This window comes from Takifugu rubripes, chromosome 6 (genome assembly GCF_901000725.2).
Source record: "Takifugu rubripes chromosome 6, fTakRub1.2, whole genome shotgun sequence".
Classification (NCBI taxonomy): Eukaryota; Metazoa; Chordata; class Actinopteri; order Tetraodontiformes; family Tetraodontidae; genus Takifugu; species Takifugu rubripes.
The window spans coordinates 1,829,994-1,852,870 of NC_042290.1; the positions used below are offsets into that span (position 1 = coordinate 1,829,994).

The 22,877-nt window shown below is 46.2% G+C and overlaps 2 protein-coding genes across 3 annotated transcripts; one reads left to right on the top strand and one right to left on the bottom strand.

The window, feature by feature from the left end:
* The first annotated feature begins 2,247 nt into the window (after positions 1 to 2,247).
* Positions 2,248 to 18,855, top strand: chd1 (chromodomain helicase DNA binding protein 1). Of its 2 annotated transcripts, none has more exons than XM_011604415.2 (36): positions 2,248 to 2,688; positions 4,079 to 4,192; positions 4,432 to 4,639; positions 4,749 to 4,859; positions 4,942 to 5,138; positions 6,252 to 6,520; positions 6,750 to 6,975; positions 7,517 to 7,617; positions 7,708 to 7,886; positions 7,994 to 8,115; positions 8,873 to 9,089; positions 9,179 to 9,268; positions 9,355 to 9,545; positions 10,384 to 10,572; positions 10,691 to 10,847; positions 11,067 to 11,219; positions 11,299 to 11,370; positions 11,442 to 11,591; positions 12,159 to 12,307; positions 12,459 to 12,555; positions 12,628 to 12,723; positions 12,958 to 13,128; positions 13,196 to 13,356; positions 13,441 to 13,482; positions 13,552 to 13,685; positions 13,898 to 14,036; positions 14,126 to 14,276; positions 15,083 to 15,205; positions 15,492 to 15,653; positions 15,725 to 15,979; positions 16,044 to 16,175; positions 16,261 to 16,439; positions 16,550 to 16,649; positions 16,729 to 16,780; positions 16,862 to 17,105; positions 17,648 to 18,855. In XM_011604415.2, the coding sequence occupies exons 2-36, from the start codon at positions 4,140 to 4,142 to the stop codon at positions 17,922 to 17,924; spliced, it is 5,349 nt and encodes a 1,782-aa protein (XP_011602717.2). In that variant the 5' UTR covers positions 2,248 to 2,688; positions 4,079 to 4,139; the 3' UTR covers positions 17,925 to 18,855. The 2 variants fall into 2 exon arrangements, with proteins under 2 accessions (XP_011602717.2, XP_011602718.2); XM_011604416.2 differs by lacking the exon at positions 2,248 to 2,688 and adding an exon at positions 2,731 to 2,980.
* A 936-nt stretch (positions 18,856 to 19,791) lies between these two features.
* reep5 (receptor accessory protein 5) lies at positions 19,792 to 21,878 on the bottom strand. The gene is made up of 5 exons (XM_003965049.3): positions 21,655 to 21,878; positions 21,394 to 21,487; positions 20,405 to 20,543; positions 20,068 to 20,236; positions 19,792 to 19,983 (listed from the first exon to the last, which is right to left on the bottom strand). Exons 1-5 carry the CDS (start codon positions 21,770 to 21,772, stop codon positions 19,934 to 19,936), a joined length of 570 nt encoding a protein of 189 aa, XP_003965098.1. The 5' UTR covers positions 21,773 to 21,878; the 3' UTR covers positions 19,792 to 19,933.
* Between the last annotated feature and the right edge of the window lie 999 nt (positions 21,879 to 22,877).

Sequence of the window (22,877 nt, forward strand, 5' to 3'; positions counted from 1 at the left end):
AAATTAATTGAAGCGACTGGTTAAACTGGTTATTTTATCCACTTTTATCAGAATCTTCATTCAAGCCCGAGCAGATACTAAAGGACGACAGGGTCCGTCTGTGAAATGAGTTACCGCCAGCAGGTGGCGATGTTATGTTTTCGTTGATTCTTTTCTGGCCAGCCTTAAAAAAAACACACACACACACACACAATAAAAGCACAATATGAAACACAGAGATGGAGTAGAGACAGTAAATCATTTGCTCCACAAATTTAATGATTGTTGAAAGAACACCACCAAATATAAATACAAGTAATAAATAGTATATTACATTAAGGCTCTCGTAGCTTTAATGTAACATGATGTTCAGCAGGCTTCAGACTGTCCCAGAGACTGGACACACTGTCGTTGAGGGCTCCCATGCCTGATGTCTACTGGTGCTACTGGGCAGTTCATCTTGGCTCCGTTTCCTTAGACAGATGCCATTTTAGCAGCATCTAGGGAAACCAGTGCTGCAGGGGTGGTCCAGGGAGAGCTACACGATCTACATCTGCATACAGACAGCATCTTCAGGCCATTGAAAGACGTCATGTCTGTAGAAAACAGCTTTGGCAGTGAAACACCTCCTGCAGGTGACCCGGAGCCGTTCCACCCCAGAACTAACTAAACTGAATAATGATATTAGAGAATATTTACAAGTCTTGAGACAAATGGAGTCACAGAGCTGCTGCATGTCCCATCAGGATCACTTTCTGTTTTTATTGATTGACCAGTGTCTGTGTTACAAATATTCTCTGTGAGGACAGAGTGAGACAGAGAGTCATAAACAGGAGTGAGAGGAGTCGTTATAAACAGCAGTGAGAGTAGTAATACAAACAGGAGTGAGAGGAGTCATAAACAGGAGTAAGAGGAGTAATACAAACAGGAGTGAGAGGAGTCGTTATAAACAGCAGTGAGAGGAGTAATACAAACAGGAGTGAGAGGAGTCATAAACAGGAGTAAGAGGAGTAATACAAACAGGAGTGAGAGGAGTCGTTATAAACAGCAGTGAGAGGAGTCATGAACAAGAATGAGAGGAGTCGTTATAATCAGGAGTGAGTAGTAATACAAACAGGAGTGAGAGGAGTCATTATAAACAGCAGTGAGAGGAGTAATACAAACAGGAGTGAGAGGAGTCGTTATAAACAGCAGTGAGAGGAGTAATACAAACAGGAGTGAGAGGAGTCGTTATAAACAGCAGTGAGAGGAGTCATGAACAAGAATGAGAGGAGTCGTTATAATCAGGAGTGAGTAGTAATACAAACAGGAGTGAGAGGAGTCATTATAAACAGCAGTGACAGTAGTAATACAAACAGGAGTGAGAGGAGTCGTTATAAACAGGAGTAAGAAGAGTAATACAAACAGGAGTGAGAGGAGTCGTTATAAACAGGAGAGGAGTCATAAACAGGAGTGAGAGGAGTCATAAACAGGAGTGAGAGGAGTCGTTATAAACAGCAGTGAGAGTAGTAATACAAACAGGAGTGAGAGGAGTCATAAACAGGAGTAAGAGGAGTAATACAAACAGGAGTGAGAGGAGTCATAAACAGGAGTAAGAGGAGTAATACAAACAGGAGTGAGAGGAGTCGTTATAAACAGCAGTGAGAGGAGTAATACAAACAGGAGTGAGAGGAGTCGTTATAAACAGCAGTGAGAGGAGTCATGAACAAGAATGAGAGGAGTCGTTATAATCAGGAGTGAGTAGTAATACAAACAGGAGTGAGAGGAGTCATAAACAGCAGTGACAGTAGTAATACAAACAGGAGTGAGAGGAGTCATTATAATCAGGAGTGAGAGGAGTCGTTATAATCAGGAGTGAGAGGAGTCATTATAAACAGCAGTGACAGTAGTAATATAAACAGGAGTGAGAGGAGTCGTTATAATCAGGAGTGAGAGGAGTCATTATAAACAGCAGTGACAGTAGTAATATAAACAGGAGTGAGAGGAGTCGTTATAATCAGGAGTGAGAGGAGTCGTTATAATCAGGAGTGAGATGAGTCGTTATAAACAGCAGTGAGTAGTAATACAAACAGGAGTGAGGGGAGTCGTTATAAACAGCAGTGACAGTAGTAATACAAACAGGAGTGAGGGGAGTCGTTATAAACAGGAGTGAGAGGAGTCGTTATAAACAGCAATGAGAGGAGTAATACAAACACTAGTGAGAGGAGTCATAAACAAGAGTGAGAGGAGTCGTTATAAACAGCAGTGAGTAGTAATACAAACAGGGGTAAGAGGAGTCGTTATAATCAGGAGTGAGTAGTAATACAAACATTAGTGAGTAGTAATACAAACAGGAGTGAGAGGAGTAATACAAACAGGAGTGACAGGAGTCATAAACAGGAGTGAGAAAAGTCATAAACAGGAATGAGAGGAGTCGTTATAAACAGCAGTGACAATAGTAATACAAACAGGGGTAAGAGGAGTCGTTATAAGCAGGAGTGAGTAGTAATACAAACAGGAGTGAGTAGTAATACAAACAGGAGTGAGAGGAGTCGTATCAGATGCTGCTGCTGTAACTGCGCTGTTACGTCATTAATCCGAGGTTTCCTTCACTAGTGAACCGTACGGCGTCATGGCGGAGGCCGGTTGTTGGAAGATCTTGGATTGAAATGCCATCTATCTTCAGTTGCGGTTGACCGTCGTCGTTTTGGCTTCGCTATCGTCTCGGAGGTATTTGATATTTAAAAATGACGGAAAACATCCACATCACGACATTTCTACCGAGCTGAATTTTTCCAAGTTGTGCTCGATGACTGGAAGGTAGAGCTAACTAGCGATAGCAACAATAGCATTAGCTCGCCCACTACCTCGGTAAAAGAAGAAAGGACCCACGAACCAGGAAGATAGTTCCAGACAGCAGCTGAACTGGATCTCCCCGGGTGGTTTCGGCTCACGCTCGGTGCCACACGGAAAGGAGATATATGCGACTTCTGTGGGAAAGTGGGCTATCTTGTATGATGAGGTAGTAAAACCCGCGAGAACTGGACTGTGAATGAAAACAAGATGGTAGAGGTTTAAGTTGGGTTAGCGAATTTGCCTTACTGCTTTAATAATGAACACGAAAGCGGGATTTAAAATTCTAGCCTATGGCTTAAGTAGAAATTTGCATATTCACAAATCGCTGCGAGTAAAGCGGGATTTTGCGTCTATCAGCAATACGAATAATTCGACGATTCCAAGCAGCCAAAGTAGTCCAAAGTTTTCTCCTTGGGTTAGCATGTATGCTAGCCTCGTGCCTGGCGATGCGGCTTGACAACATCTCCAGACGCTGCATTTGCTGTCTTTAAGTGAGCCACTTTGACCCAGATAGTACAGCACAGCGCGTCCAGACAAGACTTTTGCTCATTCGTTTCACGTTTGATGGGTTCACATGTGAAGAATCACAACAGTACCGTGGTTCTGAAAGCACTGTAGCGGTGAGGTCGAATTCACTGGACTTTGCGGTGTTTATTGCAAGTGTGGTGGGATGTTTTGCGCTGACAGCTCCGTTAGCTGTGGACGCATTGTTGCTAACGCTCCCCGCCAAGAGATGGGTCGTTAGTAGCCGCTGCTGGCTACACACTTCTGGGGGTCCCACAAAGACCACACGTTGGCAGAAACGGCTTAAACCCGTGTCTAGCTAGTGGCCCGATCTGTAGAAGCCGCAACTCTGCTTCATTTTTCGGTGCTAGTTTGTTTTCACGAGTGTGTTTTTTGGTTGTGGCGGAGCTCCGTTGATGGGAAGAACACGCCGCTGCGCAGGCCTGGTAGGCCTCTGCTGGGGAACAAACACAGTTCCTGTTAGATCAGGTGCTTTCGCCTCCCTGTCCTCGGCTAGACCCGTGTTTTGCCCGGTAAAACCGGCGTGTTTGGTCTGGTAGAGGCCAAGACATCGGCATCTGTCAGAACTGATCGAGCGTCTGTGGAACCACATTGTTGATCACACCAACATTAACTTTTAGAACAGTTCCTCCGTGTGCACAAGCCAAGCTAAACATATGACCGCAATCATCTCGCTGGTAGCAGTATGAGCATGTCTAGCACAACAGTTCTCATCTGAAAACTCGTCTTCTTTTTAAAGGTGACTACGTGCAGCATAATAATTTAGGTTGTCAGGGGTATCTGCAGTTTTGGACTTCACCATGGCTGGATGCAGCGAGGATGAGAGCCTGAGCAACAGCAGTGGGGAATCAAGGTAGACCACAAACTGTGATTTCTGATTACTGAGTGGGGATGTTTTATTTCTGCAGCCGCCACCAAAATAAATCATGACACGTGTAGAACATGTCTACATAGAACTGTTATTTTAGACCCTTTGTGTTGTGAATTTCTCAATTCTTTGTGGAGATCAGCCTCCACGTGTTTGTGTCTTTAATAATTGGAAGGTGCCCATAATTTGATGATCCTCAGCAACAACATTGCTTTGTTCCGCAGTAACTCTGATGATGAATCTGGTTCTGGATCAGCTTCGGGGTCCGGGTCCGGTTCGAGCTCCTCTTCCAGCTCGTCCAGCAGCAGCAGCCAGTCAGGAAGCAGCGATTCAGGTAGCGGTTCGGACTCTGGCAGTCAGTCCGATTCTGACACTGAAAAATCCAAGGAGAAGATGGAACCATCAAATAAGTCAAATATTGATGGAGCCGAGGTAAATACGAGCAACAAGCAAATGTTTATCCCACCTGGAGCACAGCAGGTTTTCAGGGTTGGCTCGCTTCACACTGACCCACCCTGGACACTGTCTTCATTGGTTGCAGTTTTGGAAGTCTAACCCAAGTATCCTAGCAGTGCAAAGATCTGCTATGCTCAGGAAACAACAGCTTCAGCAGCAGAAGCAGAGGCCAACTTCCAAAAGTGGATCCGATGAGGTTAGTTTCCAACAACTCTTTCCTCTCCTGGTGAGAGAGAATCACTAGATTCTATCCTTTTATTCATGATGGTCTGTTTTAGGAGTCTTCCAGCAGTGATGAATCGGACTCATCGAGCAGTTCCAGAAAGAGGAGAAATTCCCGTTCCTCTGACTCTGGGTCTGGCTCTGACTCTGACAGTAGTTCTGGATCTGACTCTTCAGCTGAAGACAACAGCGATGAAACGGCCTCGGATTATGAACCGGGCCACAAAATCAAGAGTAGAAAGCCTCCAACCAAGTAAGTGGACACTGGTCCCCGTCGGATCACATTTCTGTCACGTTTCCTTTGTAGCTTCAGGTTTGATTAGTAAGTGAAACAGGTGCTTCCCACCAGAGTTTGGTGAAAATGTGAGTATTCTGTAATCCAGTTGCACATCCTGATCACCAATAAGTCCAACTGTGTTGGGCTGAGCTGGTGCTTTGTCCCCTGTGTTTATCATAAAGAGCAACTAGCACAAAGCAGTAAAGGAACATTAGAATCAATCACTTTTGGGTTGACCAGGGTCACAGGGTGGCTGCCATAATGATGAACTTCCAACGCTCTTTCCAAGCGAGATGTTCCAGCATTTTAGACTCATCCTGGAGCGTTTACTTGTTCTTGTGTTGGCCCTCACAGTCTGACAGAGTTTCATCCCTTGGTTTGTGTCGGGTTGTCCACCGAGACCTGTTGATGTCCCCCCAGTACTGAACTCATTCATGTAGTTATAGTTTTCAAGCGTTCCCTTACCACTTTCTCAGGTAGTTTCACTCTGGACAACTTGGTAGTGGGTGTGATGGTGCCGTAGATTACCCTGAGAGCACCGGTACCATCCACACTACTAGCACGATACTAGTAGCACTATTATCACCATTGGTAATAAGCGTTATGTAGGTACGATGATGCTGGCTATTCCAAGGACATCCGGTAGTTTATGGACAATGGTTGGGATGCTAGATTTGGGTCAGTTCTGTAGGGCAGGTGCTGACCGGGGACATCATTTGAATCTGAAAGTAACTGTTGTTGCTGCTACCAGAAGTGGATGCTCTCCACCCGTACAGATGGATGATGGAGCGTAATCAGGGCCTTCTCGTTAATCTCCTGACTCCTCATAGATACAAGTAAAACTGGAGCTACTTCATGAGTAAGAGTAAGGTTTAGGAAAAGCAAAAGTTATGGCTTTGATTATAGTGCCGTTGGTGTATTTGTTAGCCGTTGTGGGGGAGTATTTAGCCTGGGGGCTGCACTCCTGCACCTCACTCCCTACCAACACATTGATGATCGGCAGCAAATTCATCTTTACGGTTTTTCCTGACGGATTCTCTTTCCTGGCACTAATGAGTCTGTTCCTCATCGCACTCTCTTGTGTTTCAGGATGAATTTTCGCAACGGGAAGAAAAGCAGCAGCCAGAAGAAAAAAGCTCAGAAGGGTTCTTCTTCTGAGGACGAGTGTGAAAACAAGGCGGTGTCGTCGGGCCCCCGGCGGCAGGCCACAGTCAACATCAGCTACAAGGAGGATGAGGAGCTGAAGACGGACTCGGACGATTTGGTGGAAGTTCTGGGGGAAGATGTCCCCCAGCTGGAGGAGGACGAGTTTGAAACGGTGGAGAGAGTCATGGACAGCAGGATAGGAAGGAAAAGAGGTAGAAAACACAGTGACGTCGGTCTGCTCTACCATCATCAAAGATGAGAAGCACAAAACCTTTTGATCTTCTTTGCTCCAACTTCAGAACTACCACTCATTTACTGGTCTACGGATACACTCGGATCCTATTTCGTCCATTTTATCTCCCGAAATGTGTAAAGTCATAAGTTTCTCTTCCGGAGTGTCCGTGTCTTACTTGACCTTTAATCTGGTTCTCTGTCCCACAGCAATAGGAAGTGCAACCACTGTATATGCCGTGGAGGCTGATGGAGATCCCAACGCTGATTTCAGTCCCAGCAAGGAGGCAGGTGACGTCCAGTACCTGATCAAGTGGAAGAACTGGGCCCACATTCACAACACCTGGGAGACAGAGGAGACGCTCAAGATGCAAAACGTCAAAGGCATGAAGAAACTGGACAATTACAAGAAGAAAGACCAGGAGAAGAAGAAATGGTGATGAGAACTATTGGCGTTTCTTCGTAATGCTTTCATGGTGCTCTGGCAGTAAGAGCCCACATCACCCGTGAAGCCAGGCTGGCCGGGGCTTCACACACGCACATTCACGGACGCGTGCATGACTGTCAAAACTAGCTTCCTACTAAACGGGTGTTATTTATTATGCAAATTAAAGACTGGATCAACTTAATAGTCCTTGTTCACGCATGTTAGGCAAATATCTGAACACTTTGCATGAGCTCTTCTGAACGCAGAAACAATTCTCTCAGGCGTCTCGAATCAAAATAAAACCATTAGATTTTATTGTTTAGGAATCAAAGCTATTTAAACGTTCACCCTGCATGTTTCAGCACTAAAACCTATAAAAACTCTGGTAAAGAGTGATATGTTGATTCAGGGCAGCGGTGGCCGGCTGGCAGGCGTTTAGAATGATCACATGATGTCTTTAAACGAACACTTTGGGCTCGGACTGCTGACCCATCCTAAACACTTTTACTATTTGAACTGTAAAATGGTGACGCTTGGATGTTCTCCACAGGTTAAAGGCAGCTTCTCCAGAGGACATCGAGTACTTAAACTGTCAGGACGAATTAATGGACGACCTGCACTCGCAGTATCAGCTCGTAGAGCGAATCATCGGTGCGTCATCGGCTGATTATCAGCCGCTCCTCATCAACATCTGGTGCCACTAAAGTCAGTGGTGGTTAATATTCGGCTTTCTGTTGACAGGCCATTCTAACCAGAAGTCTGCTGCGGGGTACCCTGACTACCTGTGTAAGTGGCAGGGGCTGTCATACTCGGAGTGCAGCTGGGAAGATGGAGGTTTGATTGCCAAGAAGTTTCAGAAATGCATTGATGACTACATGAGTAGACACCAGTCCAAGACCATTCCATCCAGAGACTGTAAGGTACAGCAAAACAACGCCTCCCTCTCTGTCAGCATGCTGGGCTGTAGTCTTGTTACCCCCTCAGAAACGGTTGTGGTTTCTGATCTGACTCCTCTTTATTGTGTTAGGTTTTGAAACAGAGGCCCAGGTTTGTGCCCATGAAGAAGCAGCCGTCGTTTATAGATGATGGACTGGAGCTGCGAGACTACCAGCTGGACGGTTTGAACTGGATGGCTCACTCCTGGTGCAAGTATGAATCAGCAATACTTCACCCACTGACAGACGCCGTTTCACACTCTAGTTGTTGTTCACTGATTTCACACAAATCACGTCATTTCAGTCCTGTTGTCTCAGACCTGCTTTGATACTTTTAGATGTGTGCTAGTGCTCCACCACCGTCCAGCATTTACTCTGCCTGTCATACTGTCATAACAACGTTGAGAGCTTCACTTACACCAGTATTGCTGTCATTATATTGAGTGTAAATGGAGTATAGAGAGGGAACCTGCAGTTACTGTACCATCAGATGTGCGTTCTGGTGCCTTTACACACCTCTGTTGGTACCGTACTGTACATCTCCTCCTTCTCTGGTTCGGGAGGAGAGGAGGAGGAGAGAGAAGCAGAACCAAGATGTTAACCTATTACACCACCCTGACCCTGTAAGAAGCTCATCAAAGCATCAACAGACCATTTTGTCCTGTAGGTTCTCCTCCACGGGGAGAGACGAGGCTCAGGTCTGCAGTTGCTGCTGTCTCTGACTTTAGCACACAAGACAAATCCTTTCTAAAGGAGCAACACTTGAATGGCTTTTGTTGGATTAACTAGTGTTGATAGTATCACATCGCCTTTAAATTGAAAATGACATCATTGAAGCATCAATGAGTAAAATGTCTGCAGTCCTGCAACATGAATGCAGCTTCCTGACAGAGCAGTGAGACACAGCAGAACCATGTTACAATGCTTAAATAGGAGCTAAATGCATTTGTTCTGTCCATGTTTATTCACAGAGGCAACAGTTGCATCCTGGCTGATGAGATGGGTTTAGGGAAGACCATCCAGACCATCTGCTTCCTCAACTACATGTTCAATGAGCACCAGCTCTATGGGCCCTTCTTACTAGTGGTTCCTCTCTCTACACTGACGTCCTGGCAAAGAGAAATCCAGCTGTGGGCCCCTCAGATGAACGTTGTAGTTTATCTTGGAGATATTAGCAGCAGAAATATGGTGAGTCTGTCTTTCTGTCTGCAGTATCTGTGTGGGAGGGAGAAAACATGGACCCACTGAAAGCTTCTGTGTTTTTTTTTTTTTATTAGATCCGGACCCATGAATGGATTCATGTTCACAGCAAGAAAATGAAATTTAACATCCTCCTCACAACATATGAGATTCTTCTCAAAGACAAGGTCAGCATCTTCATCACTCTAAGATCATTTCTGACAGGTACAGGTTTCTGTTATTTGATGTAAAAGTGTGGAATGTGTGTGTCCAGTCATTCCTGGGCAGTGTAAACTGGGCCTTCATCGGTGTAGATGAGGCACACAGACTGAAGAATGATGATTCGCTCCTCTACAAGACCATGATGGAGTTCAAGTCCAACCACAGGCTGCTTATCACAGGAACACCCCTGCAGAACTCTCTAAAGGAGCTGTGGTCCCTTCTGCACTTCATCATGCCTGACAAGTAGGTGCAGACTCTCATTGTCCTGCCTGTGTGTCCAAGTCTTGTTTCAGTGTTCTGGGAGGTCAGACACGTTCAATCAACAGGTGGAATAGGTACGAGGAGTGATTTCAGCTGATACTTAAAACAAATATTCAACTTGAAACACTGAATAATAACATCCAGTATACAAGGATAAAACATGTTTTCAGATTTGTCACAAATCGAACATTAAATTGAATCAAAACTACACCAAAAGGCAGTTGTATTTAATGTTGATGTCACTGACTATTGTGGTCTATATTGTTGTTGTCGGAAGTCTCCTACCCTGACATCTTTGTGGTCAATGACCTGATGAAATGAACTCTTGGAGTGCAGCATTGTAAATTCCAAACACTGGCCAGCTGTTTCATTTAACACTGGCCCACTACACACTTGGTGACCTCCAGCTCCAGACTTTAGTGTGTTGCTAAAGGACATTTCAACATCCAGTAGAGGACCAGTCTACCACCTGAGCTGCAGCCAACCCAGTTAATGTGGTCCCAATGAAGGAAGTTAGAACCACAAATATCGTCATTGCAAATATCCGTGGTGGCAGCTCTGTAGAATACTGCACTAAAACATCAGTATTTGCATTCTATTAAACTTTGTGCCCCATTAGCAAAATCGTGCATTTGTGTGGCTGGAGTTCCCTTTGCACTTGTAATTGACCTTTGTAGGTTTATGGCGTTATAACACATCATGTTGTCTGATGGCAGACTGAGCTGAATAAACACGTCTAACATAAAAATGCTGATGGGAGAGTTTTTGAGGTGACGGTGCTCCGGTTCTGAAGTATTGACTGACTGTCTGTGTTGCTGAGGTTTCACTCTTGGGAGCTGTTTGAGGAGGAGCACGGTAAAGGAAGAGATTCAGGCTACACCAGTCTACACAAAGAGCTGGAGCCTTTCCTGCTCCGGAGAGTCAAGAAGGACGTGGAGAAATCTCTTCCTGCCAAAGTGGAGCAGATTCTACGTGTGGAGATGAGCGCTATCCAGAAACAATATTACAAGTAAGAGCTTAGTTCTACGCAGGGGTTCCCCACATGAACGACGTGCAGACATGAAACCCATGAAAGTAGTGACCTCATGAAGCTTTGAGTAAAATCTGACCTTTCTGCCTGTAATCAGATGGATCCTGACCAGGAACTACAAGGCTCTGAGTAAAGGTGTCAAAGGCAGCACATCAGGGTTCCTGAACATCATGATGGAGCTGAAGAAGTGCTGTAACCACTGTTACCTTATCAGACTCCCAGAGGACGACTTAAACAAAACTGAAGCCCTCCAGGTTTCTACACACTCTCATTTACTTGCATTTTAGTTGACTTTTTATGTTAGAACAATAATAAAATGTAAATGTGATAAGTTGGTTTCATTGATGTTCTCCTATATTGTAGCCATGCGTGTGGTTTGTGCCTAATCTACATCATGTCAATATTCATTCATTCATTTGTGCTGGTTGTCAATAAATATGGATCCATAATAAGCTGTTCCTATTCTCTCAAAGCAACTGGTGCGCAGCAGTGGGAAGCTGGTTCTGCTGGACAAGTTGCTGATCCGTTTGAAGGAGCGTGGCCACAGAGTTCTCATCTTCTCTCAAATGGTTCGGATGCTGGATATCCTTGCTGACTATCTGAGGAGCCGACAGTTCCTCTTTCAGGTAAGTGCACGCTGACCTCACCCAGAGGTGAGACACCCCTGGCTAGAAATCCTGACATTTATGTTTTCAAACTGTCCAGAGGTTAGATGGATCCATCAAGGGGGAGATGAGAAAGCAGGCATTGGACCATTTTAATGCTGAGGGCTCAGAGGTGAGTGTGGATACAGAAGTCAGTCTCTTATTCTAGCAGAAGTGGGTTTTCAGCCTCTCTTTGTCTCTCAGGACTTCTGCTTTCTGCTATCAACACGGGCGGGTGGTCTCGGTATCAACCTGGCATCCGCTGACACAGTAGTCATCTTTGACTCGGACTGGAACCCCCAGAATGATCTGCAAGCTCAGGCCAGAGCTCACAGGATCGGACAGAAAAGACAGGTAATATGCCTGAGAAGGTAGAGTTACTATCTGCTAAAACCCCATCTGGGATATTTCCAGTAAGCTGCTGCAGACCAGTGTTTGTAGATGTCAAATCTGTGGTCCAAAATTCTGCTTTGGCCAAGAATGACCTTCAGACTGAGCTTCTGACCCCCCTGAATAGCAGCTAAATGTAGCCTCTCACTGTTGGACCTAACCAGAAATGAGGCCCATACCCATGTCTTCAGGCCGTTCGGGGTGTAAGTAAGCCCACCGGTTCCACCGGAACAGGTGGGGAACACTTGGCTTCACACAGTCAAAGTATCAAAGGCAGCGTGGTGATCAAATGATCGGGGGGCTTCTGATGTGCGTCCTGACCGTTAGTCCATCCTGGACCTTGGTCATCAGACCAACTGGGATTTCCCCCAAAATCCTTGGGATCATAGTCAATAATCTGCCTCCTCAGCCTGCAAGGCTTCCCCTCCTACATGCAGCGTCATTCTTATTCTTTTCACAACACCTTTGTGTTGGATTTGCTTGTCTGTGATCTTAGCTCTGTGTGAGTTCACGCTGTTGTTCACACCACAGGTGAACATCTACCGTCTGGTGACAAAAGGCTCAGTAGAGGAGGACATTATCGAGAGAGCCAAGAAGAAAATGGTGTTGGACCACCTTGTCATTCAGAGGATGGACACAACTGGAAAAACTGTACTTCATACTGGTGCTGCTCCATCCAGGTGAGTAACCTTGTGTAGCTGACTGACTCCTCTTTACCTGGAACCAACAACTGAGCTAAAAGGTGCCAGCTTTGGTTCCCATTGAAGCAGCCGCTCATGATGGTGTTGTTGGTCGCTGTTGTTACCTGCTGATATTTTATTTGGTTCATAGTTCAGCACCGTTTAACAAGGAGGAACTGTCCGCCATCCTCAAGTTTGGTGCAGAGGAGCTTTTCAAGGAGCCAGAGGGGGAGGAACAGGAGCCACAGGTATGGGCCGTGTCGTACAGTCATGTTGTTGAAAGAAACGCACTAATGGAATATAATCTGTTATGATCACAGGAAATGGATATTGACGAGATCCTAAAACGAGCAGAGACCAGAGAGAATGATCCCGGACCCTCAACAGTGGGAGAAGAATTACTGTCCCAGTTCAAGGTAGAACTAAAGGAAGAGAGCTTCATAGATACTCCAGTATTAAAGAGCTGTTACTCAACAGCTTTAGTCAGGTCGAGTTCAAACTGAGTAATGGAATTTGAGATTGTTAATCAAATCAGTTCTAGAGTTTATGCCTGCTATGAATCTTGTAGCCACAGCAGTAGTGAAGGCCGGGCAGGTGACTGATCAGGATGTTGGTCTGTTTGAGTGTTTGAGCTGTGGGTGTGACTTCAGGTGGCCAACTTCACCATGATGGAAGAGGAAGAAATCGACTCCGAGCGCAGCCAGAGAAGTTGGGATGACATCATTCCTGAGGAGCAGAGGAGACGTCTGGAGGAGGAGGAGAGGCAGAAGGAGCTGGAGGAAATCTATTTGTTGCCACGGATGCGGAACTGTGCCAAACAGGTACTGTGAGGCCATTTACTGTTTCTGCTGGAGGACTGTTAATTCCTAATGGAGTTTGTGTGAACAGATCAGATTTAACGCCAGTGAGGGCCGCCAGAGTAGAAGCAGGAGGTACTCTGGCTCCGACAGCGATTCCCCATCAGACCGCAAGAGGCCAAAGAAACGAGGACGTCCTCGCACGATTCCACGGGAGAACATCAAGGGCTTCAGTGATGCTGAAATTCGGAGGTGCTTAGATTCTCTCCTCTTCATCCTTAGTTCATCTTTATGCAGCCTGCTCAAATTTCCTCTTTTTTTCTTAAAAAATGGCAGATTTGTGAAGAGTTATAAAAAGTTTGGAGAACCACTGGAAAGGTAAGATGCTTGTTTTCCTCTGAAGTCTCCAGCTAAAACTCTGAGCTAACCCTGACGTGTCTCATTTAGGCTGGACGCCATCGCTCGTGATGCAGAACTGGTTGATAAATCTGAACACGACTTGAAGCGACTGGCAGAGACGGTTCACAACGGCTGCGTGAGAACGTTGCGGGAGAACCCCTGTGGACCAGAGAAGACCTCAGGTGGGACACGTCTTTGCATGCTAATTTACCCTTTGTCTTCTTTGATGCTCGCTCCTCAGTGAGATTTAACCTTTAGCCATTCCAGCCGTCACCCTCACACATCCTTACACATCTTACATGTGTGCAGATGTGAGGAGGGAATAAAGGTTCTGAAAATGTGAGAGTGGAGAGTCCATTGAGTTTATCACACATGTGTCTAATTTGACCTTCAGGAGGAAAAAGGGGGAAGGTGAAAGGGCCGACATTCAGGATCTCTGGTGTCCAGGTCAACGCTAAACTTGTGATCTCTCACGAGCAAGAACTGGCTCCACTGCACAAGGCCATCCCCGCGGACCCTGAGGAGAGGAAGAAGTCAGTTTGTGCTCTCTGGCTTTATCTTTGAATACCCTGATGAGGGCTTCACCAGTGCTGAGGTGTAACGTGTGCATGTATTTCTTCAGGTACATGATTCCGTGTCACTCAAAGGCAGCACACTTTGACATTGACTGGGGAAAGGAGGACGACTCCAGCCTCTTGATAGGGATTTATGAGTATGGCTATGGCAGCTGGGAGATGATCAAAATGGACCCTGACCTCAATCTGACGCATAAGGTGAGTTGAAGCAGGTTTCTGCAGTGACGATGACAACTTCACGTCCAGCTAGTTAGCCTGTCCTCCTGTTATGAAACCTGTTGGACACACCAGCCTCCACGTGGTGTCATTGGGCTTTAATTCAAGGAGACGCTGGGTCCCACCATGCAGGCTCTCTGAGGAGGGTAGAAGGTCTGATCTTGATTCTGCACAAAATCTAACCCGGTCTCATTGCAAATCCTTGGTTACTCCCGGAGCGGAGCTGTTGATTGGATGTTTTTTAATGCAGTTGCTCACTTACTGTTGTGGTCTATGGGCCTGTGGCTTTAAGTTTTGGTTTTAGAGAAAACAAAGCCGCTCTGTTGGGTAAAGGCTCATGTGACTGACTAAACTAGTCGCATGGTTTTCAGCTTTTCTCTGACTTTGAGCAGAATGAGGGTTCAGACATTCTGCTGCCCGTTGTCAATCAAGAGACCCTTTTTTCTCTTTACATCAGGCCATAAATGTTTTCTCTTCATGTCCTAAAGACTCTGGACCACAGAGCTGCTCAGCTCTGTGGTCCAGAGTCTTAACTGACTTACACACTCTACTACCAAACATTCATGACAAAATTTCCCAGCACCTCCAGGTTGCCACCACCCATCCATATCTGTTGTGCTCATCCTCTTACATGTTTGTCTGGCATCAGAAGAAACCTGAACAGGTGTTTGGCCTGAACCCTGCCAGAATTACTGTCAGCTGTTGCTCTGCCACATCATTTTTAGATTTCCCTTTTCTTGATTTTGTGTGTGTGTGTGTGTGTGTGTGTGTGTGTGTGTGGTATTAAGCTCTTGCCAGATGATCCTGATAAGAAGCCTCAGGCAAAACAGTTACAGACCAGAGCCGACTACCTCATCAAGCTGCTGAGTAAGCACCTGGCCAGGAAAGAAGCGCATAAACAAACGGGGACGGTGAGACGCTGTTCTGCCTTTCTTCATTTGGTTTATGTTGTACTATCTTCTACCTGAGAGCCCAACACATCCTCACAGTAATATGCTTAAAGGTGGGGTGTGGGGAGACCATTTGTATAGTGGGCGGGGCCTCAGGGTCTGCAGGGGTGATGTAAGGGCTCCGCTTGGTCTGTAGGTGAGTGTTGGTACTGATCAGACGGACAGACAGCCGACCCTTAAGCTCACTCACAACTGTTGGGCCTCAATACAGAGATGAGCCGTCACATGATGATCTTCACTTGTGTAGGCCAACTCACGGAAACGAAAGCCAAGAAGCAAAGCTAGCAAAACTGTGAAGCCAGCTAAGACGGATGATGTGATAAAGAGCGCGTCCTCAGATCCTTCATCAGACAAGAGGTCTGACGATGACGAGGACGACGATGACGATGATGACGACATTGAGGAGAAGGTAAGGCCAGCTCCAGGCTTGTCCAGCATCTCCGATAAGGAGGCGATGTGACGTGGTTTAAATGTTTGCAGGTGACGGTGAAGACGCTGAGCAGACGAAGTCGCGAAAACGTGGCGGTGAAAGAGGAAGACGAAGATGAAGGAGAGCCCAAACAAGAAGAGCTCTCCTCATCTGGAGAGAGGGAATTCAAACGGAGAGAGATGAGAAAGGAAGGCAAAAAGGATAAGAACGACAGCTGGGACAGTAAAGAGGGCAAAGAGCTCAAAGAAAGGAAAGAGCTGAAGCCAGTGGAGGCGGCACAGAGGCAGGAGGACGGCCTGGAGAAGGTAAACCCTCGCAGCTACCTGTGAATGTGGGATAAACACAGCTAATTATTCCTCCTCCCCTCAGGTGGAAGCAAAGGCAGAAGTACGAGAACGAGTGAAGAAAGCCTCCGATGTGCCCATTCATATAACAGCGAGTGGAGAGCCTGTCCCAGTGTCTGAGGAGCCCGAGGAACTGGATCAGAAGACCTTCAGCGAGGTGCGTTTGTAAGCTGTGGTCTGTAGCCTTAAATACAGGGAGCTCAGCTGTGGTCCAGTTCAGTAAAGGTGGATCTCTGATGCAGTGCAAAGAGAAGATGAGACCAGTGAAAGCTGCCCTGAAGCAGCTGGACCGGCCAGAGAAGGGCCTGTCGGAGCGGGAGCAGCTGGAGCACACCAGACAGTGCCTCATCAAGATCGGAGACCACATCACCGGCTGTCTGCAGAAGTATTCCAACCCAGACGAGATCAAACTCTGGAGAAAGTAAGGACACACACAAACACCGGGTCCAATGGGTCTTCAGCCATCAAGCTCTGAGCTGCACGTGCTCATGGGTGTAGTTTAACACCTGCTGTGGTCGTCCTGTTTTTCAGAAACCTGTGGATATTTGTCTCTAAATTCACCGAGTTTGATGCCAGGAAGCTACACAAGCTCTACAAACACGCCATCAAGAAGCGTCAGGAGAGTGCTCAGGTAGTGATGATGAACACCTGATGATTGTAGCTTTGTTATTGTAGCTTGTTGTCTTCTGACGCTTCCTGTTGTTTGTTAGGCCCTGGAGCAGAACACCAGGATCATGAACACCTACAACTACAAACACACAGGTACAGAGGAGCACCTCCCACCGGCACAGAGTCTGCGTGTGTGTCACTGACACGTGTGTGTGTGTGTGTGTTTTCCCTCAGACAACGAGAGACTGAAGGACAGCATCCAGCAAGACGAGAGCAGCAGAGACAGCTGCAGCTCCGACAGACACCAGTCTTCCGGTCGATACTACGACAGCAGTAAAGACAGACACAGCTCCGAGTCCCTCAGGAAGAGTTCTGCAGCAGGAGCAGACTCCAGGAAAAGACCCTACTCTGCCTTCAGCAACGGCAAGGACCACCGGGAGAGAGACCACTACAGGCCAGACAGCAGGGACAGAGACAGGTGAGGAATGAAGACGCTGAGCGTCCCCACAGAACTCCGGCATGAACTCGTTGCCAATCAGGTGGTGGATTTAGGTTTAGAACATCCACAGTCCTGGTGGTCTGCAGCTCACCTGCATCCATCTGCATCAACAGCCTGTCTAGCTGTACTACAGCTGCCGATCCAGGCCCCCATGATTGAGAGATCCAAATTGCAGTGCCTGAGTTAACCAGAAGGTGATGGGGTTTTATTTTGAAAGGGTAAAAGTTCTCCCAGTTCATGCAGCTAAAGTGAAGGAGAGCAACCTTGAATCCACTCTGGGTCGTTAAAAGGCTGAGGCTGCTGTGGCTGCTTCACAGCTCTGGAAAGTGTTGTGTATTCTGTCCCCCAGGTGGTGGACTACAGGGCTCCCTCAGAGGTTCCTCAGTGTTTTCATTGGTTTCACACTTTAATGTTTCCTCTCGCAACTGTCAGTTTAGACTGAAATCCTGAAAAATTGAGGCCGCCCGAGCTGCTGCTGTCACAGCATTCTACATTTATTTTGTGTGTGTGTGTGTGTGCAGGTTCTACAGTGATGGTAAACACAGAAAGCTGGAAGAGTACAGCTCCAGCAGGGACCATCGACTAGACACGAAGGATCATTCCCATTCAGAGCACCGCTCTACCTACCGATACCACTCAGACTGGCAAAGTGATCCCAGAGCTGCGGGCGGTGGGCCGCGCTCCCCCCTGGACCAACGCTCGCCCTATGACTCGCGCTCCCCCCTCGGACATCGCTCACCTTTTGATTCAGACCACAAGAGCACACCAGAACAAATATGGAATAGCCGGAAAACATAACAGGAGCTGGAGGACCAGGCTCCTCACTGCAGATGCCTTACAGGACGTTCAGCTGCACCCCCCCCCCCCCCCCCCCCTTCCCACAGGAGGCAGTTCACTCACAATCAGACCTATTTTTCTATTTTAACAGTTAAAAGCTGCAGCAGCTTTTTATTTTTCTAAGGTTTTTTTTTTAACACCCTGAGTGCTGCCGCCGGTTCTCTGTACCTGTCTGGACTCTCAATGTTGGCGTGTTGTCTCATATCTACCTTAATTTAAGTGTCCCAGCTCAGACTGATGTAAAGGTGTGTGCTCACCACCTCAGTACCTCATTCACAGCGTTGTCAATGTTTCCACCCGGTGTGGATTATTTAATATCTGAGCTGTAAAAAATAGACCCAGTTTCCTTTTCTAGGTCGGGGAAGACTTGTATCATGTTTTGGTAATAATAAGGTTGTAAATGTTTGTAAAATAGTAAATCAGCGGTCTTTTTTTCCTCAGGCTTATGGGATTTATTATGACTACTTTCCCCATCAACTCAGGCTTTTTGTCATTTTCAGTGAATTTCTGTATCATAGTTCTGTCATGATGATGCTTTCAGAATGTAATTTTTGGTAAAGGGAAGTCCTGTTTAGTTTTATGACCTAGATCTTTGTTCTTTTGCCTTTGTGTGGAAAATCGAGTCAAAAAGAACTTAATAGAAGCACCTGTTAGACCTTCAATAAAGTAGACCTTTTACATCCTTTACTTTCTTCACCTTTTTCTATTTACGTAGGCAATAATGTCCATTTTTCTATGCAGACGAGTATATGAAGTTACTGTTAAAGTTCACACTGTTGTACATAAATTTCCTCTATATTTTAAATGAATTTCCACTGAAAGTGCATGACTTTTTATTAACTGTTTTATATAGTTGTTTATGAAACTATTAAAATCACTGTACTCACTCATACAATGCTGTTTTTCTTTTGCCCCAGCGAAGCTGCCCTGACTCTTAGAACCTCCGAAGGGCCAATTTGTCCTCGGTGATATCAAGAAAAGGATTTAATATAAAGAAAAAGATTTAATATAAGGGGAAAAGATCAAAGAAAAGTGAGATTTTAAACCTTTTTTATCATCGTCACGAGCTTAATACATTTCCCTCAACATTAAGATGGAAAACCTGCATTTCTAAGTGAAGTGAGTTTATTAAGACAGGAACAGGATCAGCAGAACCAGGATCAACACACCAGATGTATTTATGGTGGTTTCACTTCGTGTTTTCCTCTTTCAGGCAACTTCACAGCAAAGACAATGAAACATCCACGTTTCCTACCAGTTTATATTAAGTGCAGTTTCCTTCGAACCGCGTTACGTTGCAATTCACCCTTTATTAGTTTCATTAAAACTATATTTGGTTCCTCTTTTCTCTGATACATTTTCACGCTGCACTTGAAGTTGTTGCTGATTTTTGAAGCCAAATGTATGAAACCTTTATACCCTTTGGTTAAAATCCATAGTTATTGAAGGTGGAAGTTTGTTTAAATGGTGATTTACTGCACATTTAAAGGTTGGGGACTATTTAAAGTCCCACTCTGATAAGTGCCGCGTCAACAAAGGCCGTTTAACTTTATTTAGTTGTTTTTGCTGTATCACGGTGGCCATGGTGCAACAGCGCCGCCCGCAGGCCCGGAGGACACACAGCTGGCAGCAACTTGGGAGATTAGCTGTCCTAGAAGAGCATGTCTTTTTGCTGCGAATGCTGCCCAGATGACCGACTCACCAGAACTTTTCTCCTCCTATAACCTTATATCAGAAAAGGCCTGAAGACAAGTGAGAACACCTCTCAGAGAACCTGGCGGAAACATTCTTCTTCTCTAAATTAGAAAGTTCATGAAAGAATAAAAGATGGAGTCACGACTGATTTATTTGGTTTGTGGTTCTTAGTTACAGCATGTTGCAGGTCTCCACAAGGCAAACTTAAATAAGGTGACCTTACATATAAGAGATGAAAGACTACACCAAGGCAGTGGGGACTCCAAGGCTCCTGCTTAGGAACTCTTCTTCTCCTCAAACATGATGTTTGCTGTGGCTCTCTTTGCTGTGGACAAGGTGATCACAGATGAGTGCAGATCAAGATCTCATGATGTTGACAGGTGTGGCTAGTGCGTGCAGCTTTTCTAACCTTCGTCTTTGATCTTGTCTGCAGCTTCAGAGGCCTTGTCCTTCAGGTTCTTCACCACGTCGTCAATCTTGGCCTCGTTTTTCAGGAAGAATGGTCGAATGATGCGGTTGTATATGAGGACAGATCCGTTTGAGGGAGTGGGGGCCATACACCACACCAGGAAGGCACACTGGAACACGAGACAGCTCTGACATCACACACGCTGCGGCTCGGCAATGAGCTAGTTACACCAAACTGGAGCAGGTGATCATGACCAGTGAGGAATATTAGCAACATGCTGATCCCTCAGGTGATGATCACAGGCCCACACGTGCACACACACACAGGGGGGCGTCACCTTTCCAATGTAGTAGAAGGGGAACCAGGAGAGGAAGATGTCAGCGAAAAACTCGGCCACACTGAAGATCCCGTAGACCACCCAGTAGGTCAACCATTTGGTGTCATCGTCTTTGGTGGCACTTTCGATGGCTTTGACCCTGCAAGAGGACAAAGGTCAACCAGACCCACGGCTCCCTCGGCTCCATCATCTTCATCAGTCACAGACGTGATGAAGGACGGAACGCCAACATTTTGGTGCCCGCGGGACAAAAAGACCTTCAAACACCTTGGAAACATCTGTTTCTTTAAAGAACAATCAGAATTGTGATTAATAATAAATGGAATGAATAAAACAAATGGAACCGAGTGTTTCTGTGGTTCTGGTGGAGGTTTGCTCCATCACTCACGTCTTTAATCAGCAGATCTCATCTGCTGATGCTTTAATGCAACAGCTAAAGCTGGATGTGGACCAGGAAAACCACTGAAACCAGTTAGTAAAGTGCTGATGACACAACAAACACCAGAACACTGGAGGTTCCAGAGGAACTGGTTCAGACAGGAACCTGATTAAGACTTAAAGAGTTCTGTCAGTCTTTTAGGCACCACCAGAGGAGATCAGACCAGATCACATGGGATCAGGACTGGATCCATTTATCTGTGTCTGAACTGGAGACTGCAGATGGATCACATCCGATCTAAGCAGATTATAACAGATCTGATCATGATGGATCAGATCAGATTGTAACGGATCTGTTTTAAACTGATTCATTCTGTTATAATCAGATCTGATGTAATCCGATCAGCTCTGTTATAATCACATATGTTATAATCTGATTAGATCTGTCATAATTATAACCCACCTGTTCTGATCTGATCTGATAAGTGTTCCAAACGTATTGCTGTTTGTTTGAAATGTAATTAAACCCATTTTGTGGTCATTTGGGAACTTTTGGCGTCCCCCTGAGCTGTGATGTGCAGTGGTCGTACTGGTGCAGCACCGCTACTCACGATATGTAGGCCGGATACAGGAAGCCGATGAGGTTGCAGAGCAGCGAAGCGCCGTAGCCGATGACCAGATACACGGACACGACCACGACGAGGGCTGCAAGGAGACACGCTGTTAGAACCATCGAGCCACGGATCCATCACGGATCCATCATTCTAGAGCTGCGCACACGCACACACGGGCGCGCCCCTAAAACAGCTTTTATAACTGTGCGCGCGCGCCCGTGCGCGTGACCAGAGGACGCTTGTCTTCTCCGCGCTCACCCGCAGCGATGTAGGTTCTGTTGACGCCGGTCTTCTCCTCCACTCGGCCCAGAAGGTCCGTCAGCAGGTTCTTCTCGTGGAGGAACTTCTCGAACCGTTCTTTCAGTCCCTGCGACATGGCTGCACGTCCTTCCGCTACGGTCTTGATCGACTGTCGAAAGGTTCTTCTTCCAGGACCACGCGCGCGCGCACACGCACACACGCCACAGCGCTACACCCATATATGACGTCAGGCTGTTCCCGTCTCCACTGACGGAAGCTTGAGCCGCGTCCTTCAGAATAAAAGCACGGCTCGAGTCCATACAACGTTTCGAACACAGAGGTTTCTGACCTCGTTGGTTATTGAACATTGGGAAAGGGCTGTGTTTCAGTGCGTATCAAAGTCAGGTTTGGTTATTTTTAATAGGATTACTAAATATAAAATGACTTCAGAGACTATAACTATTTAAAGAATGTTCCATGATAAAGGTAATTAACTCTTCAACCAGACATTGTACATTTACACACATTCTGTGTAGGAATGAAAACGTGAAATGCTTAGTATGCTTACACACCATCACCCATCACAGGTTGCCATGGTTTCTGGGTGAATGAGATGTTTGTTCAGACACTAAAAGAATGAGCTGCTTTATATAAGTTACTGCTGGGACTGAGTCTGAATGTTGTAAATGTCCTCTTTTAGCACTGCAAGTTGTTTTGCAGTCCACACAAATATCAATTCTTGCTAGGATGAGATGAAAATCAGTCCTTTTGCACAGCAAAGAACCAAGTCTAAGCACAGGGGAAGAGCTTAAGAACTTAATTTGAAATGCCAGCGTTGCCATCGCATGTGAGGATCCTGGACTGCTGAGAGTGCCAGCTCACTGTAGCCCAGTGGGCCGACTCCATTTATAAAACTGCCCAGGATCCAGTAACAGCATACTGGGAGCACCTGAACCAGTGCCAGCAAAGGTTCCCATCCATCTTTGCTCTGGGTGGGAGGGAGGAATGGGTGTCTGCCTTCAGGGTCTTGCTGGGAAGGCTGGGCATGGTCTCCAGTGGTGCTGTGGGGATAGAACGGTCAGAGAAAGCGCTCCAGCCACAGAGAACCGGTATTGGACTCTTCTCCTGACAACTAGGTGTCTCATTCTGTTCTCATGCTTCAACATGAAAGACATGTTGAAGCTGCTTCTCTCCCAGATGTGGTATGGAGGACATCTGTGCATTTGTTTGGGTAATAGCAA

Bases quoted from the DNA above. Each gene is read 5' to 3' on its own strand.
- chd1 (XM_011604415.2), top strand. From the start codon at position 4,140: ATGGCTGGATGCAGCGAGGATGAGAGCCTGAGCAACAGCAGTGGGGAA. The intron at 10,573-10,690 runs GTAAGAGCTTAG...GCCTGTAATCAG, and splicing joins ATCCAGAAACAATATTACAA to ATGGATCCTGACCAGGAACT. The intron at 15,206-15,491 runs GTGAGACGCTGT...TCACTTGTGTAG, and splicing joins CGCATAAACAAACGGGGACG to GCCAACTCACGGAAACGAAA.
- reep5 (XM_003965049.3), bottom strand. From the start codon at position 21,772: ATGTCGCAGGGACTGAAAGAACGGTTCGAGAAGTTCCTCCACGAGAAG. The intron at 21,488-21,654 runs GTGAGCGCGGAG...GTCTCCTTGCAG, and splicing joins CAGAACCTACATCGCTGCGG to CCCTCGTCGTGGTCGTGTCC. The intron at 20,544-21,393 runs GTGAGTAGCGGT...GTCCTCTTGCAG, and splicing joins CTGTATCCGGCCTACATATC to GGTCAAAGCCATCGAAAGTG.